We start from the raw sequence: 18,130 nt of genomic DNA, 5'->3' as shown, positions 1-18,130 counted from the left end.
GTCAGCGAAGTGTGCGGCACACTCCAAGAGCCCGATCACTAAACAACCTCCTGAGGAACAGACGACTGAGACAGAGCCCGCTATGTCGCCTCCTAACCTGAGCCACATCGCATTGCAGCCTTTGACCCCTGAGAGTGGGGATCCTGGGACCGGAGGGTCTGACATACGGGCTAGTCGAGAGAGCCGCACCTTGGCCACTCAGGAGGTGGGTGAAGTCTTGCCTACCAGGCCCGTGTCTATTTTGGCCTATCATATGGACCGACTGATTGGAAACTTAGCTCCTATGTTATCGTTGAAAGGCGCGGGATTTCTTGACTCCGCTATGATCCTGGGCAGTTTCACCCTGATGGCCTGTTGCTCTGCCAAGGCCCTTATACAAGGGGATGATGTTGGAACTGTAGATCTCCCGATGCGACAAAGAGAATTTTGGCCGGCAGCAGACAGGCTAGGAATTGGATAAACACTGACTCGATGTTTACTACCTTTGCTAGTCTGCCTGATTCAGGTTACGGTCTTAGACATTGACTTGGTGGTAAATGGAACTCATGATTATAATCTAAGACGCTTCTTTATACTAATAGCTATTGCTCTGAGAGCCTGATACTGACTGCTTTGTGTGCAACACAGAACCCTTTATTTTATTGACAGCATTCACTTGCATTTCTACTTGTATTATATTCCTGATTATATTGTTCTCTGCTTACAGATACAGTTAGAGATGAGTCTGCTGGCATTTACATTGCATTTGTACGTTAGAGGATGGGTCAGGAAAATTTACTGTCCTATATGTTTATGCAGGGATAGCTAGCGTTGTGGTATTAGCAAGCTTGGTCTCCTCATTACAGTATACCATGGGATGTCTCATATAAGGGTTCATTGTCCTACTTCATTACTAAGATCATTTTTATATATTGCTGATGTTAATATTGCGTATTTGATGGTGTAACTATTTCTTCCTCTCCAATACCCTATTTACTGTGTAGTTGCTTGTAACTATTTATCTAGGTGAATATTTCTAGTGTGTCTTACTATCTGTCCTCTCCTACCTAACCCCTTGACTTGTACCAAGCGGTATGCCTCCAGCGGCCGAGGTGGCATGCCTCCATAATCTAATTTTATATATACAGAAATACATGTTACAGGGGCTTCATTACATCATGATCACAAGGAGAGGTTTGAGTTGCCTGAGTTTTGTACTAGTATTTGGATAATGTTCTATTGAAGTAGAGGGTATAAGTTATTACTATATATGCTTTAGCCTACAATCTATGTCTAGTGGACATTGAGGGAAGACAAATTTGTAGGGAGCTCATATTCAACTCATTTACTTATCATTCATCGTTTCAAATCCTAGAAGTCCTTGATATATATAGCAGCTATTATACTATTTTTATGTGAGTTTCTCCTACAACTACAAAAACAAAATGTTAAAAATGTATATTTTTTATTGCTCATTCACTGCGAACATATATGGATACAAGAATATATGATTGGATACAGAGCATATTGAGTAAAACTCGTTCCACCTCCCAACCCACATCCGACATACGCACCATTTGTTCTAATTATATTTTTCTACAACATGTAGACTCCCCTACCTTATTTTGACACGTAAAGTTGTCATGTAGACCACCCTAGTCCATTTTAAGCATCTCCACTACTGTGTGATAATAGTTCTGCTACTATGGTTATGCAATCCAGTTCAGACCGAGTAACACTCCAGATTATTTCCCAATCTAATCACTAGGTCACCTTACAGTGCTTTTCAGTCAAGTTCTCCTACCTCCCACTACCTTACCTGGTTTAGCTCTTTTTATTAAGTCTTCTTTAAGTCATGGAGTACAAATCTACACCCTGTTGATGTTGATATAGAGGCACTACAATGTGCAGTTTACTATGGAGATATACAGAGTGCTTCTTAAGCAGGCAGGTCCTGCATTATTACTGCTCCCACTTGCACCCTTCTCTTACATTGCATGTCAGATAAACTCCATACCTTATGCAAATCTTGTCAACGTACAACTTTTGACCCCCCAGATTAGGTATTCCCCTACTCTTACCTATACTCAGTATATAAATAACTTGCTATGCTGTATGGACTACCTTCCTCCCCCTCCCACCATATAATATACCTCTTAGTTTAAAAGGACTACCTAGGCGGCTCATTACAACCTCCTCCCCCCCTCACCACCATAATGGACCTCCTATTGCAGGAGAGCTAACTACGCGGCTTGTCTTTTCTATGCCGCATCTTAACCACAGTTCTTTCCCAACCACATAGTATACCTCCAATCAATAACAACCTATATTTTTTATATATCAGACCCAAGAGGGTCTTACCGTGACGCTTTTGGAGCAGTCAACTATAGTTTACTGTAAGTACTTTTTTGGAAAGATAATTAGCATCATCGAAACTTAATCTATAAAACCTGAGGTCTCAGTAGTGAGATCCAAGAGTGGTCTCTCTTTTTTCCTTTATCTTCCCTCACTTTCAGCTATTTCCCCTATGTTCGGTCCCTAGTGGACCTCCAGTGTTCATTTGAGAAGGTTTCCCTTTATATAGGCATTACAAACTAACTCTATTGTTCTGTTTCAGTTTTTAATTTTGTAACATGTTAAGAAAACTTTATGTACGCCATTTTCGTTATATACTTATACTGTTTGTATGCCTATTTTGAGTACCTCAATAAAAATTTATACAAAAAAAAAAACATGCAAAAATGGTAACATTTGGTAAAAATATGAAAAGATGACCAAGCAACTACCATTCAAGTTTCTTCAATGGAACCTTAATTCCTTAAAGCCCAAGAGGTTGCAACTGTTGTCAATGCTTTGCCTCCAGCAAATTTAAGTGCTGATCTTCACACCGTTTTAATGGGGTTCTCTAACCGATCTGAAACCCATTCACCTCCTCAGAGAGCCTACAAGCAGGGCAGAAGTTTAGCAGTGAAAATCATCTCCCACTGTGGAGATTCATCCAGCCTTCCATTATTACATTGTGCCAACATTTGTATGTTAGGTATTAAACACTTCCTGTGCCTCTTATACTGTATTTCTGCTGCTGTCTAATTTTAGATACTTGTCATTACTCATTACTATATGAATTATTATGGAACAAACTGGTGCAGCACACATCTTAAGACATAATGCTAACCCTTAAAGTGAATGTAAATTTTGATGCTAAAGTGCCCGGTTTTTAAAACTTCGATCAAAAACAGGGGCACTTTAATTCATCAAAATTTACATTTCACTCATGTTGTGAAAAAAACTTACCTTTTAATCTTCACAGCAGCTCCAGCTTCCTCCGGTCTCACAAGCCATATCTGATGTCAGAAATGATTGATAGGTCATCCTCCAATCACAGCTTCCCCCCGGGGGAATCAGTGTCTGATTCAACGTTGTGATTGGAGGAAGCCGGATGCCTCATTTTAGACCCAGGAAGAGGCTTTGAAACAGCCCCTGTTTTTAATCGAATTTTTAACCCCTTAACGACACGAGTCGTACAGGGTACGTCGCACACAACCTGGTCTTTAAAGACCAGCGACGTACCCTGTACGACTTTGGGGATTAAAGCGACTGGAAGCGTTCCTGATCACTTCCAGCCGCTTTACGGTTATAGCAGTGATGCTTCGATATCGAGGCATCCTGCAATAACATTTTTCCCCCATCCGATGCAGAGAGAGCCACTCTGTGGCCCTCTCTGCACCAGCATCGATGGCCGCAATCGTTGGTGGGTGGGAGCTGACGTGGGAGGCGGGTTGGGCGGCCATCGATGAAAGGCTGAAGAGAGAGGGGGGCGGGATCGGGGGCGGGGTTGTTGGGAGCGTGCACAGGAGCGCGCACGTGCACGGGGGCGGCGGGCGGGCGCGTGCATGGGGATGGCACTACAGAAAAAAACATTTTATATAAGTGGCAGTAAGGGGGGATAAAATCCCTAATGAAAGTTAATCTAAGGGATCTGGGAGCGGGTGGGGGATTGGTGGGGGGGGGGGGAGCTACACTACAGAAAATAGGAAAACAAATAAAAAAAAACATTTTTATTTGCAAACTGGGTACTGGCAGACAGCTGCCAGTACCCAAGATGGCTCCCAGTAAGTTAGAGGTGGAGGGTTAGAGAGCTGTTGGGGGGGATCAGGGAGGTTGGGGGCTAAGGGGGGATCCTACACAGCTGCATATGTAGATATGCTATAAAAAAAAAATTTTGTTGTTTAAATACACCTTTTATTTTAGTACTGGCAGACTTTCTGCCAGTACTTAAGATGGCGGGGACAATTGTGGGATGGGGGAGGGAAGAGAGTTGTTTGGGAGGGATCCTGGGGTGTGATGTGTCAGGTGGGAGGCTGATCTCTACGCTAAAGCTAAAATTAACCCTGCAAGCTCCCAACAAATGACCTAATTAACCCCTGCACTGCTGGGCATAATACATGTGTGGTGCGCAGCGGCATTTAGCGGCCTTATAATTACCAAAAAGCAACGCCAAAGCCATATATGTCTGCTATTTCTGAACAAAGGGGATCCCGGAGAAGCATTTACAATCATTTATGCCATACTTGCAAAAGTTGTTTGTAAATAATTTCAGTGAGAAACCTAAAATTGTGAAAAATTTTACGTTTTTTTTTTTATTTGATCGCATTTAGCGGTGAAATGGTAGCATGAAATATACCAAGATGGGCCTAGATCAATACTTGGGGTTGTCTACTACACTACACTAAAATTAACCCTAAACGCTCCCTACATGCTCCCTAATTAACCCCTTCACTGCTGGGCATAATACACGTGTGATGCGCAGTGGCATTTAGCGGCCTTCTAATTACCAAAAAGCAATACCAAAGTCATATATGTCTGCTATTTCTGAACAAAGGGGATCCCAGAGAAGCATTTACAACCATTTATGCCATAATTGCACAAGTTGTTTTTTTTTTGTTTTTTTTTTTTTTTTTATATCTTTTTATTGAGGTTAAAATCAAATTACAACATGGATCGAAAATACACAATATACAGAAACCGAAAGAAAAAGATACACCTCACAATATGAACATATATCACATATACAGATTCATTTCTGTAGCCAAAAGATCCATGTATATATATACAAAAAATCAAACATACCATTAGATCTTAACCTCCCTTTTCCTAGCCTGAACCACTTATATTCTAGGCATATGGATAACTTCTGAAACATTTATTCCAAAAAGAGAACAAAACAGAAAAAGAAGAAACGCAAAAATACTTCTAAGTTAATTAGTACAAAAGGAACAAACACAAAGTTTTACTTTTTGTAGCATTATATGGACAGAAACCTCAGCGTCCAAATAAACATACCAGAAAGCAGAGAAGGGGTGGGGGGGGGGGAGGAAGCGGCGAAAGGGAGGGAAAAAAAAAAAGGGAAAAGAGGGGGGCAGGCCTCTTATCTTTTTTGTAATAAGCCCCTGTCAATTAATCCTTTCCTTTAACCAGAGCCTAGGTATTAGCCCGGATATAATCAAATTTAGAAATGGAACTGCATTCTGAAAAGGCTCCAGGAATCGGGCCTGCTGCTCTGGGGCCCAGGAACTAATCAGACTCCTCCATTTTTTAAAATAACTGTTATATTGTTTTTCTGAATCACTCTTAAGATTCTGCCTTTCCACGAGCATCTGGGTTTTAATTATATTGCTAACTTCCCTAATACAGGGAACTTCTCTTTGCCTCCATTTTTTAAACAGCAAACTACGTGACACCAATATCACTATGTTAACCAGCATTCTCTCACCCATGTTAGCTGACTTTTTTAAAAAGAATATATGCTCTGCCTGTAATTCAACTTTACTTTGGAGATGGCAGTTCAACCAGTACTGAACCTTTGCCCAATATTGCCTAACTTTAGGACAATTCCAGATACAGTGCACAAGATCTGCTCCTGCCTTTGTGCATCTAAAACAGTTCCCTGCATTTGTCTCGGTCCACTTGGCCATTCTTGCTGGGGTCAAATAATAGTTATTTATTATTTTGCATTGAGACTCCCTCCAGCTAATACATGAGGTCGCCTCAGCTGCTAATTTGATACTCTCTAGTATTGCCTCGGATTGTAACGTGCCGAAGTATTTGTTGAATTTGTCTTTAGCTTGATTGATGTATATCGGCCTTTTCGTATTTAAAATTTTTTGATACCACCAGGAGATTGAACGTTTCCCTGCTTGATAAAGTTTAACGCCCGAAGCTATTTGGGCCAATCCCCACTCAGCTGTTACTTCTCTGTTAACTTTTTCGATATAGTGACGTACTTGCAAGTAAGCATAAAAATTATTAGTTGGTAAATGGTATTGCTCTGCTAATCTCTGGAAAGTACAGGTCTGACCGCCCCTATCGCTCTTCATCTGCGCGAAATAACACAGCCCCTTTTCCCTCCATTCAGAAAATAATCCATAATTGTAGCCCGATGGGAAATTAACGCACCCAGTGATCGGTAAATACGGGGACACACGAAATTCCTGTCCCACTAAGAGACAGTATGACTGCCAGCCTTTAATGATATTGGCGAATGTTAGCATTACAGCTATATTCTGAGGTAGCTTCCTATATGGGCAGTGTAATATAGCTTGTGGGTTGAAAGGGCTAATCAATTCTGCATCTAAATTATAATATGTTACATAATCTGCTTTTGAAAGCCAGTCTAATCCGAATTTTGCCAGGGCTATTAAATTATAATGCTTAATATTAGGGAGAGCAAACCCTGCATATTGTTTTGAATTACCCATTTTATCTAAGGCTATTCTTGGTCTCTTTTTCCCCCAAATAAAAGAGGTACAAGCTTTATTATATCTTTTTATATCTTTTCTTGTGATAAAGAGGGGAAGGTTCTGCAACAGAAATAAAATTTTCGGGAATATTATTGTTTTGATTATCATACATCTGGCCGATATTGACAGGAAATATAAATTCCATTTATTCAAATCGTCTTGAATCTTATCAAATAATTCAGAATAATTTAGTTGGTACCATTCACTAGGGTTCCTAGTGATCTTAACCCCTAGATAATTGATGGCCATAACTTCTCTGAAGATGTAGTTCGAACTTTGCCTTGTTTTGTTTACCCATAATAGCTCTGATTTTTTTAGGGTTAATTTTATAACCTGAAAAGGTACTAAAATCTGTAATGATTTGAAGGACACATGGGATAGACTTTACAGTATCTTGCAAAAACAAAAGTATATCATCTGCATATAATGATATGAGTAACGTTTCCTTGCCTATCTTAACTGGTTGTATTGTTTGCCGGATGTGAACTGCCAGGGGTTCCAAAGCCAGATCAAATAGAAGCGGGGATAATGGACAGCCCTGATGTGTTCCTTTTTCTAGAATAATATGCTGTGTTAACTCCCCGTTCACTAGAAGCTGTGATCTAGGCTTGTTATAGACCACTCTCACCAGATCTACCACCCGACCAGAGAAACCAAATTTTTCAAGAGAAGTTATAAGATGGTTCCACTCAATGGAGTCAAAAGCTTTTTCAGCATCTATAGTGATTAAAGCGAGATCTTTTTTTATAGAATTGTGGTAATCCTTACTGCCCGGCTGGCAGATCTGGCGACAGTGGTCCACCACTGTCAGGACTCTTCTCATATTACGGACCGAGTTCCTATCCGGGATAAAGCCTGCCTGATCCGTATGAATCAGCTTACCCACGACCTTTTTTAACCTATCGGCTATAATTGCCATAAAAATTTTATAGTCCTGGTTTAACAGGGAAATTGGACGATATGATGATAACTCATCTAGATCTTTCCCTTTCTTATGTATAAGAGTCACGATAGAATCCGAAAAGTATGGGGATTTTAAAGCTTGTCTTAAAAAGTAGTCATTATATAAGTTCTTTAATGTGGTGCCCACTGTGTCTAATAATATTCTATAAAATTCAATCGGAAGGCCGTCTGGGCCAGGTGCTTTTCCTGTTTTTATCCTTTGTATTACCTTGACTATTTCTACCTCTGTTATTGACGCATTGATTTGGTTAAGATCCTCCGATGAAATACTAGGTAATTTAATTTTTTCCCAGAATTGTGCCTTAGCCCTTTCATTTATTCCACCACTGGTATAAATATTACGAAAGTATTTAAAGAAAGCATCCCGAATATCTGAGGGTTGTGTTAATACCTTATTCCCGTCCTTAATTGCTGATATAATATTTAACACAAGTTGTTAATAATTTCAGTGAGAAACCTAAAGTTTGTGAAAATATTTGGGAAAAAGTGAACAATTTTTTTTATTTGATTGCATTTGGTGGTGAAATGGTGGCATGAAATATACCAAAATGGGCCTACATCAATACTTTGGGATGTCTTCTAAAAAAATATATATACATGTCAATGGATATTCAGGGATTCCTGAAAGATATCAGTGTTCCAATGTAACTAGCGCTAATTTTGAAAAAAAGTAGTTTGGAAATAGCAAAGTGCTACTTGTACTTATAGCCCTATAACTTGCAAAAAAAAAAAAAACAAAGAACATGTAAACATTGGGTATTTCTAAACTCAGGACAAAATTTAGAAACTATTTAGCATGGGTGTTTTTTGGTGATTGTAGATGTGTAACAGATTGTAGGGGTCAAAGTTAGAAAAAGTGTGTTTTTTTCCATTTTTTCCTCCATATTTTATCATTTTTTTAAAGTAAATAAGATATGATGAAAATAATGGTATCTTTAGAAAGTCCATTTAATGGCGAGAAAAACAGTATATAATACGTGTGGGTACAGTAAATGAATAAGAGGAAAATTACAGCTAAACACAAACACCGCAGAAATTTAAAAATAGCCCTGGTCCTTCAGGGAAAGAAATTGAAAAATGGCCTTGTCCTTAAGGGGTTAAAAACCGGGCACTTTAGTATCAAAATTTACATTCACTTTAAGAAGAGTGACCTAATGATAATTGAACCCCTTTCCAACAGTGTTTACTATGCAAAACATTTTCTCTCCTTTTTGTCGCTCCAAGACACAAAGATCCTCCTCATCAGTGTCTCAAATGTCAGACACCTAAATGCTTTCTTGGCTTGTGTAACAGACCTAGAGGCTATAGGAGTGATTACTTTGGTCTGTTTAGAAGAATGGATTTAAGGGTTCTATAAAAAACTTCTTCATTGTTCAAAAGAAAGAATGGATTTTCAGTCCTATTTTGGATCTTAACTTTCTAAACAAATTTCTAAAAGTTCCAACTTTCAAAATGGAGACAATACACATTATACTTTCTTTTAGTGCAGGATGACCAATTTATGACTACCATAGACTTAAAAGATGCCTTTTTACATATCCCTATCTACAGCGATCATACACAATTCCTCAGGTCTGCATTTTTATTTGAAATATTTTTTAAGTTTTATAAGTTTTTCATTTTTATAACGTTACAATTTCATTGTGTATAATCTTATCCATACATAAAACATACATTATTGCACATATTGATTACAACAATAAAACTGCAGTACTGTGAATGTTTCTTTTCTGTAAACAGAGTTATACATTTTTATATCAGTGGAATAATTCGCATTTGAAAAACCTCTATTTATGTCAAAGATTTAGCAAGATAAGAAATAGAGAAAAAAGAAAAAAAAATAGGATTATGAGTTAGAGAAAAAGAAATGGGAAAAGAAAGCTGAATATAGGAGGGAGAAAGTTCAGAAAAGAAATCAAGAACAAGGTTGTTGGTCATCCGTGGTCAGGTCTCCATCATCATTATTGCTACTCGTTATTATCATCCAGTCTTAAGCTTCGCCTATTTTGCATCCTTTGTTTGTCCATCCATATTATCCAATCCTCCCAAACTTTTTAAGCAGGCATTACCCATTTTTGCTGCTCCCTTTTCAATCTGGCAACAGCATCAAGAATCTTAACAAAGGTTCTCAGAGCTCTTTTGTTGGTAGTAAGAGCTCAAGGAATTGCAGTAGCTCCTTACCTAGATGACATTCTAGTACAGGCTTCTCCCTAGATGGCTCAGGAACATACAAACAAAGTTCTTCAGTTTCTTTGTATCCGTGGTTTTAAAATAAACTTACCCAAGAGCTCTCTACTTCCTCAAACCAGGGTTTCCTTTCTGGTTTTTATCATTGCATATATCAATGTGACTATCTCTCTCTCAGATTAACACAGACTCAAATTGCAGAAGGTCTGTGCCCTTCGCCAACACTCTTCTTCCTACAGTACTTCAATGCATAGAAGTGGTTGGTCTCATGGTGTAATGAAACACCTTAGGTAAGAATATGTTAAAGGGACAGTAAAGTCAAAACTAAACTTTCATGATTCAGATAGGGCATGCAATTTTAAACAACTTTCCTATTTACATTTATCATCAAATTTGCTTTGTTCCCTTGGTGGTAGTTTTGAAAAGCTAAACCTAGCTAGGCTCAAACTGATTTCTAAACAGTTGAAAACCGCCTCCTAGCTCAGAGCATTTTGAAATTTTTTCACAGTTAGACTGTGCTAGTTCACATGTGTCATATAGATAACATTGTGCTCACTCCCGTGAAGTTATTTAGGAGTCTTCACTGATTGACTACACTGCATGTCTGTCAAAGGCACTTAGATAAGGAGGCTGTCTGCAAAGGCTTAGATACAAGGTAATCACAGAGGTAAAAAGTATATTAATATAACTGTGTTAGTTATGCAAAAACTGGGGAATGGGTAATAAAGGGATTATCTATCTTTTTAAATAAGAAAAAAATTGGTGTAGACTGTCCCTTTAAGGAGAGACAGGTGTCTAGAAAGATCTCAACTGTGGAACTCTAAAGTGATCAGCATGTTTTGCCAGGTACAAGTATAAGTACTAGGTTCTATGGAGCACCTATACCTGAACTGAAGCAGTTATTTAATGTTAGTTTCTCACACACAACCTCTATAACTGGGTGATGGTAGGAATGCCTAAGTAAGAGGTGTGTGGGAAAATAAACAGATGGAGGGTAGATTAAGATTTCTAAATAGTGCACTAATAGTGGAAACATAGGAGTACAGGTCACAGAATCATAATACTTTTATAAGGCTTACCGGTAGCCGTTGAAAAGTCAGGAGAGAGCGTCTTAAATATATTGTGCAGCTGAGTAGAAGGGATCTGTGAGAGACGCTGAATACAGCAGAGAGAGATCGGTGAGTCAGTGGTGGAAGACAGCACAGCTGAGATTACATCACCTGGCGTCTGAGGAAGTAGCGGCAGCAGACGATGTGAAGGCTTGGGAGGAAATCCGAGAATGAGGATAGAGGCGTTAAGCAGTAAATCCCAATAGAATACCAAGAAATGAATAGGAGGTAAATGCTACTATTTATTGGTTGGCGGTTAAGGTTTAGGTTGACACCTTCTTAAAGGTGCAGAGTTATATGCAAAAGACGTTACACATGGTAGTGGCATCAGATTGCATACCTTTTGCTGTATTCCATTTACGTCCTTTGCAGCTATGAATGTTGCAACAATTGAACAAAGACAATCTCTAGTTTGGTGGCAATCTTTCCAATCTACAATTCAGGGGGCCTCCTTTCTTTGTACAGCATGGTTAGTAATTACCATGGAAACCAGGCTATCTTTTTAGTTGGAGCACAGCCTGGGGTACCTGGAGAGTGCAGGAAGTTTGGTCTCCTTGTAGGCGAGGTTACCAGTCAACATCTTGGAACTCTGTGCAATATTCAGGGTTCTCCAGAGTTGGCCCTTGTTAAGACAGGAGTCTTATCTGAGGTTTCAGTCAGACAATATTACAGCAGTGGCTTACATCACTCACTAATGTGGTACTCAAATACCCTAGATCTCTTGGCCTCACAAACTACCCCAGTATTGTGAAAAGGTCTTGAGATCCACAATCGACTCTGAGAGATGCACTAGTGATTCCATGGTCATTCAATCTGATTTACATCTTTCCTCCTTCTGTGCTATTATCCAGAGAAATAGCCAGGATAAAAAAGAAAAGGGGCTCTGTGAGTCTATGTGCTCTGGCATGCCCTTGCTGGACTTGGTATGCAGAAATGATATAAATGTCTTCCAGTCAGCCTTTGCGCAGTCCTCTAGAAAAGGGTCTTCCCTCTTAAGGTCCCTTCTTCCATCAAGGTCTCAAATCTTTCAATCTAACAGCTTGGTGATTGAACGTCTAATCTTGTTCGAGAGGTTTTTTTCGGATCCAGTGATAGATATCTTAACAAGAAAGCCTGTTACAAGAAAGTTTTCCTTTCCTGGCGTAATTCTAAAAATTATCGTTGGAGCTCTTTTAGAATTCCTCGGACTCTACATATTTTGCATGATGGTCTGGATAAGGGTTTATCAACCAGTTCCCTTAAAGGGACACTGAACCCCAAAAAAATCTCGTGATTTAGACAGAGCATGCAATTTTAAGTAACTTTCTAATTTACTCCTATTATCAATTTTTCTTCGTTCTCTTGCTATCTTTATTTGAAAAAGAAGGCATCTAAGCTTTTTTCTTGGTTCCGTACTCTGGACAGCACTTTTTGATTGGTGGATGAATTTATCCACCAATCAGCAAGGACAACCCAGGTTGTTCATCAAAAATGGGCCGGCATCTAAACTTACATTCTTGCATTTCAAATAAAGATACCAAGAGAATAAAGAAAATTTGATAATAGGAGTAAATTAGAAAGTTGGTTAAAATTTCATGCTCTATCTGAATCACGAAAGAAAACAATTTGGGTTCAGTGTCCCTTTAAAGGCTAAATTTCAGTTTTTTCTGACTTCCTGACATTTAAGCTTTTGTTAAAGCTTTGGTCAGTATAAGTCCAGTTATCAGGCCTGTTTCTCTGCTTTGGAACCATAACCTGGTTTTGAGTGTTCTTCAGGCTCAATCATTTGAACCTATGCATGGTCTAGACATTGAACTGTTGTTGTGGAAAGTTCTCTTTCTCTTGGCTATTTCCTTAGCTAGAAAGATGTCGAACTTTCTGCTGTCTCTTGTGATTCTCCTTACCTGTTTTTTTCTTTTTATTAGGATAAAATGGTTTTGTGAACCAAGTACTCTTTCCGTCGTATCTTCAGATAACATCAATCAAGAAATTGTGGTTCCAATAGGAAAATGCATTACTGCGAGCTAACTGAGCATGCAGAGTGAGACAATGACAAGAGGCATATTAGTGCTGCCACCAATCTGCTACTAGCTCCCAGTAGTGCATTGCTGCTCCTGAGCGTATTTTCTACACAACTAACAGTGCAGTTTGTTTTTTTTTGGGGGGGGAGGGAGCAGTTTCCAGTACACACAACGGACCAAAAGGTGAAAGGAATCCCCTGAGGTCATAGCGAGCATCCACTAGCGTTCTAAGGGACGCTGGATACACAAGGACCGGAGGCATTGCAAGCAGACCCTGTAGAGGATTTCACAAATCACAGTAAGACTTTGTTTATACTGAGAGCTGACATAGCCCAACAAAAGTAAGGATAACAAGATTAAGCATTTTCCAGTATTTGCCAACGAGTGGTATTAAATTTTTTCTTTTTTCACATTTTATGGAAAGACTTGCCTAAATTCTGAAGCCATTCTTTATACCTTATATACACAAAATACCTATTATATGAACATTCGAAAAGAAATGATTGCTGTTTGAAAGTTGTTTGTTTGTTTTTATCAATACCTATAGTGCACAATAGGTTATTATACAGACGCAGAATACGTTTTTTTATATAGAAAGGTATACTTTATTCCATTTAGCTACTATCTAGCTGTATTTTTATTTCACAACAGACTATTCTTCTTTGAGATACAATTAGTATATCAAAGAAACTAGGTTGTATATATTACATATATATTTTGACTGGCCAGTCATATATTAAATATTAACTTTTCGTTTTTATTTTAGGATTTAGATTATGTTTTTGGTATGGTTTTCTATAAGAACCCTCACATATGTATTTTTCATATGTGTTCCTTCTTAAAGCGGCAATATGGTCAGCCTATTTATGACTGCATAAATTATTATTCCCTCACATTATTCAAACTAGGAACATCTCTTTCTAATACAATTTTAGTTGACATTTGTGTTATCCATTTTTAGACTTTTCTGATAGCCTATTTTGGCTAACTTTTAAGGCGCAACCACACTAACTTCATCTCCCAAATATTATCCTACTATTGCCAATTTTTCAGGTTTTATTGGTATTGTATGGTTGTTTAGTGGATATACTCAGACATACTATTTTACTGTTTTTTATATACTTTTTGTTCTGTGATTCATTGCTGCTTCTGAGCCTACTCTTCAACAAAGGATGCCAAAAGAACAAAGCAAATTTGATAATAGAAGTAAACTGGAAGTTTTTTTTTTTTAAAACAGCATGCCATCTATCTGATTCAGGTTAAATTGTAACTTTACTTTCTTTTTAATGTGGTTTAATTCTTATTGTACTCAGTCAATTAACTATAATTTATTAAACAGGGTAATAAAACACACAGATCCAAATTTTGATTCTAATCCCCACTGTATTTAATGATGTTAACAATTTTAAAGATGTGTGTGCAACAAAGGAACTGTCAATTCTCAAAGTAGCTAATTCATGCTCTTTAATTACAGGGGCAGAGCAAAGTTCTGAGAAGGACTCACGATATATGGATATTGTACAGCGAAGGAAACTAATAGACCTTGCAAAGAAACAAGCACAAGAAATTGCTGTGCTCAGAGCTGAAGTAGATCGGCTGCGCATGAAAACCTTCCCTGCATTGGTGCAAATGGAATACTAGTCACTAATGCAAGATTTTCATTTGATTAGATTTTAGTTTTTTTCTTAAAGGCTAAATACAAGCTATAATGTATCTCTTTTTTACACTATTAATATTTTTACATAATATCTATTATTATATACTGTCCAGGCCTGATTTATAAAGATTATAATTAAACAAAATATTTGCTGCATAAAAATACCATTAAAATTTTCACTTTCTAAATGATAAATTATTTGTAATGTGTAATGCATTGGCTTGCTTTGTACACAAGCTTAGCACATAATTTGAAACTATTTGTACATATTTAGCACTTTTTTTTCCTTTACTTCTAATAGCTGTAGTCTGTGCAGCACCTTCAGCAATGCAGACAAATCTATGTCTATTTGTTGTTGTTTTTTTTTTTTTTTATGGTTTAAAAGTGAAAGAGATGGAAGCATATCTGTCCCTTAAAAGGACAATACGACAAGTAGTTAATAAGGGGCCCATTTATCAAGCTCCGGATGGAGCTTGAGGGCCCGTGTTTCTAAAGACCGCTGCTCCATAACCTTTCCGCCTGCTCTGAGCAGGCGGACAGACATTGCCGCAATTAAACCCGATCGAGATTGATTGACACCCCCCTGCTGGCGGCCGATTGGCCGCGAATCTGCAGGGGGCGGCGTTGCACCAGCAGCTTACAAGAGCTGCTGGTGCAATGCTGATTACGGAGAGCATATTGCTCTCCGCATTCAGCGAGGTCTGTCGGACCTGATCCGCACTGTCGGATCAGGTCCGACAGACCTTTGTCGAATAGGCCCCTTTGAGTTCATTGTATTCAAATTTGCTGCAGAAACACCCTGTCAAACAGGCTTTTCTATAGCCGTTATTGCAATATTGACATTTTCAGTGACATGACAGCATATGTGACAGTTTCAACAGACAACATCGGCTATTTTAAATGTAATAATAAAGGTAAAGAAACAATTCGATTTTCTCTATGCAGGCAAGTTATTTGAGAATTGGGCCCTTATAGAGAACCTTTTAATAGCTATTCAAACCCCGTTGTGTCAACTTATGTGCATGTTATCAGGCCAAAATCACCAGGGTATGAAAACCTTTGATCAGGGTTATTTGGTTAGTTTCTGTTGTCATTATGATTTAAAAAGAGTAAACACAGTTGATTGATAATAAATGGCTTCAGCCAAACACTAACCATGAGTGAAAGAAAAGTTTTTGTGTTATCATTTATATTCTCTTAAAAATGGCCAAGAAATCATAAATTCTGCCAGGGTATGTAAACTTATGAGCACAACTGTATATATATATATATATATATATATATATATATATATATATATACACACACAGAGGTGGAAAAATATCACTATGGTTTACTAGTCAGGAGTTAACCTACTAGCCCAAAGGAAGAAAGTTACTAGTCCACTCAATGTTAAAGAAAGGAGAAAGTAAAATTCCTAAGTTATCCATTGCAATTTCTATGTCATCCGGGACTAATGGACCACTGGAAATTTCAAGTCCTGTTTATATATATATACAGTATATATATGTTACGGGTAAAGTCAGAAATCCTGGTAATGCTAGGATTACCCAAGTGGCAATGTGGAAAGCCTGATGTACTGTTATTCCCCCATCTACACTATTTATTTTTTATTTTTGCCCCACCGATCCTCTGAGGTTTACAATATATACAATGTATATATATACTTGTCTTGATGCTATAAATATATTAGATTTTTTTTAGCATGCCAACATATAATACTTTCATAGCATTGTTTGAAACGTGTTGATTGCTTTATTAGCAAACTGCATTTAAATAGATCATCAGATTTCTAGAATGTTTTTTTCTTTGCATATTTATCTTCAGAAAAACACAAGCTATAAATATATGCTGAATAAAGCCATTTCCATTTTTGTTTTAACATAGGATAAAAACTTAATAGGACATGAAAGGCAAAATTAAACTTTTATGATTCAAATATTTTTTATTTTATTTCAAATTTACTTCTATTATCAAATGTACTTTGTTCTCTTGGTATCCTTTATTTAAGAGTATACCTAGCATTCCAAAGCACCAGATACTCTTAATGGTATAATTCATCAGCACACCTTTTTAATAAGACACCCATATTCTACAAACTTGGAGCTGCTTCTCTGTGACTGTGAGTCACCCTTTTCCCTTTGTTAGTCCACACCAGAGGATATGCACTTACCCAACCTTCCTGCACAAATATGGTAGCAGATTTTCTTTCCAATGGCATGGAGAGTCCACAAATCCATTCTAATTACTAGTGGGAATTCAACTCCTGGCCACCAGGAGGAGGCAAAGAACACCCCAGCAAAGCTGTAAGTATCACTCCCACTTCCCATAAACCCTCAGTTATTTTTTGCCTTGTACATCAGGAGGATGTGTGAAGATGGTGTCTGAAGATATTTAATCCTTTGATGGGTAGTTTCCCTGCAAGCAAGGATTGGGCTATGCTGTGTCCATTTAATCCTCTTTAGTAAGAGTTGTGGTGGCTTTTAGCAGTTGGAAGACAGTGAGGTAGTCTTTGCTTCCCTTCCAACATTTATGCTACCCCTAAATAGAAAACCAAGGTTGGTTATTCTGCTTTTCTTTTTCTACAGGTCCCTGTCAGGGGTCGGCTGAGTCTGTCATAACTGTGATGCTGTACCTGCCCTGCAGCTGATCCACAGGTAAGTGCTTTTGACTTCTAGGTTAGAAGGATACTTGCCAGGGTGCCAGGAATCAGACTGAGGTGAGAAGTGCAAAAATAATCACACCTTTATTAATAGCAAAAAATAATAAAAAGTCCACAAGTCAAATAACAAGCCAGGAGTCAAAACCAGAGCTGGTAGTCAGACGAGCCGAGTCAGGAGCCAAAGCGAATAGTCAGACGAGCCAGGAAAACAGCAGAGTCAGGAACAAGCCAGGGATCAGGAACCAGGAAGGACGTCAGGCAGCCAGGTAATACACAGGGACTCTCACAAACAGGTCTGAGACAACGCAAAGGCAAAGCATACTGAACAGTGGCCCTTTAAATAATAAGTGATGACATCACAATTCTGAGACTGCATCCTGTCACACGGATGATGCACACCCGTCTGGTCATAAAAGGAAGTGCAGGAAATGAGTAGCATCCCCCACAATACACCATAGTCAGCAAGAGAGGTGAGTAAAATGGCTGCCAGCAGCACATGGCAAACACAACAGGGAAAAAACCCTGACAGTACCCTCCCGTCAATGACCCCTCCCCCGTGGGAGGACAAAAGGCTTATTGGGGAAACGGGCATGGAAGGCACGGAGGAGGGCGGGAGCATGAACATCATAGAACGATGAAGGCATTCCTGAATCTGCACCCACGTGGAACGGAGTTGCCGGAGATGCTCCTCCAAAGCCGGAATACCCTGACACATGAATGAATCGGGCAACAAGGATGGTTGAAACCCATAATTCGCCATGAACAGGGATAAC

The 18,130-nt window shown here is 38.6% G+C and overlaps 1 protein-coding gene across 1 annotated transcript in view; it reads left to right on the top strand.

Moving 5' to 3' along the window:
- The window catches only part of CFAP43 (cilia and flagella associated protein 43), a 491,704-nt gene extending 476,814 nt beyond the window's left edge, over positions 1–14,890 (top strand). Inside the window, exon 38 of the mRNA XM_053717078.1 lies at positions 14,513–14,890. Coding sequence (XP_053573053.1) covers positions 14,513–14,679 — 167 coding nt within the window. The 3' untranslated portion in view covers positions 14,680–14,890. The remainder of the gene's footprint in view (positions 1–14,512) is intronic.
- Positions 14,891–18,130: the final 3,240 nt, after the last annotated feature.

Source organism: Bombina bombina, chromosome 6 (genome assembly GCF_027579735.1).
Source record: "Bombina bombina isolate aBomBom1 chromosome 6, aBomBom1.pri, whole genome shotgun sequence".
Taxonomy (NCBI): Eukaryota; Metazoa; Chordata; class Amphibia; order Anura; family Bombinatoridae; genus Bombina; species Bombina bombina.
Note: the sequence above shows the minus strand (reverse complement) of the source record. Positions and strands in the feature narration are given on the sequence as shown.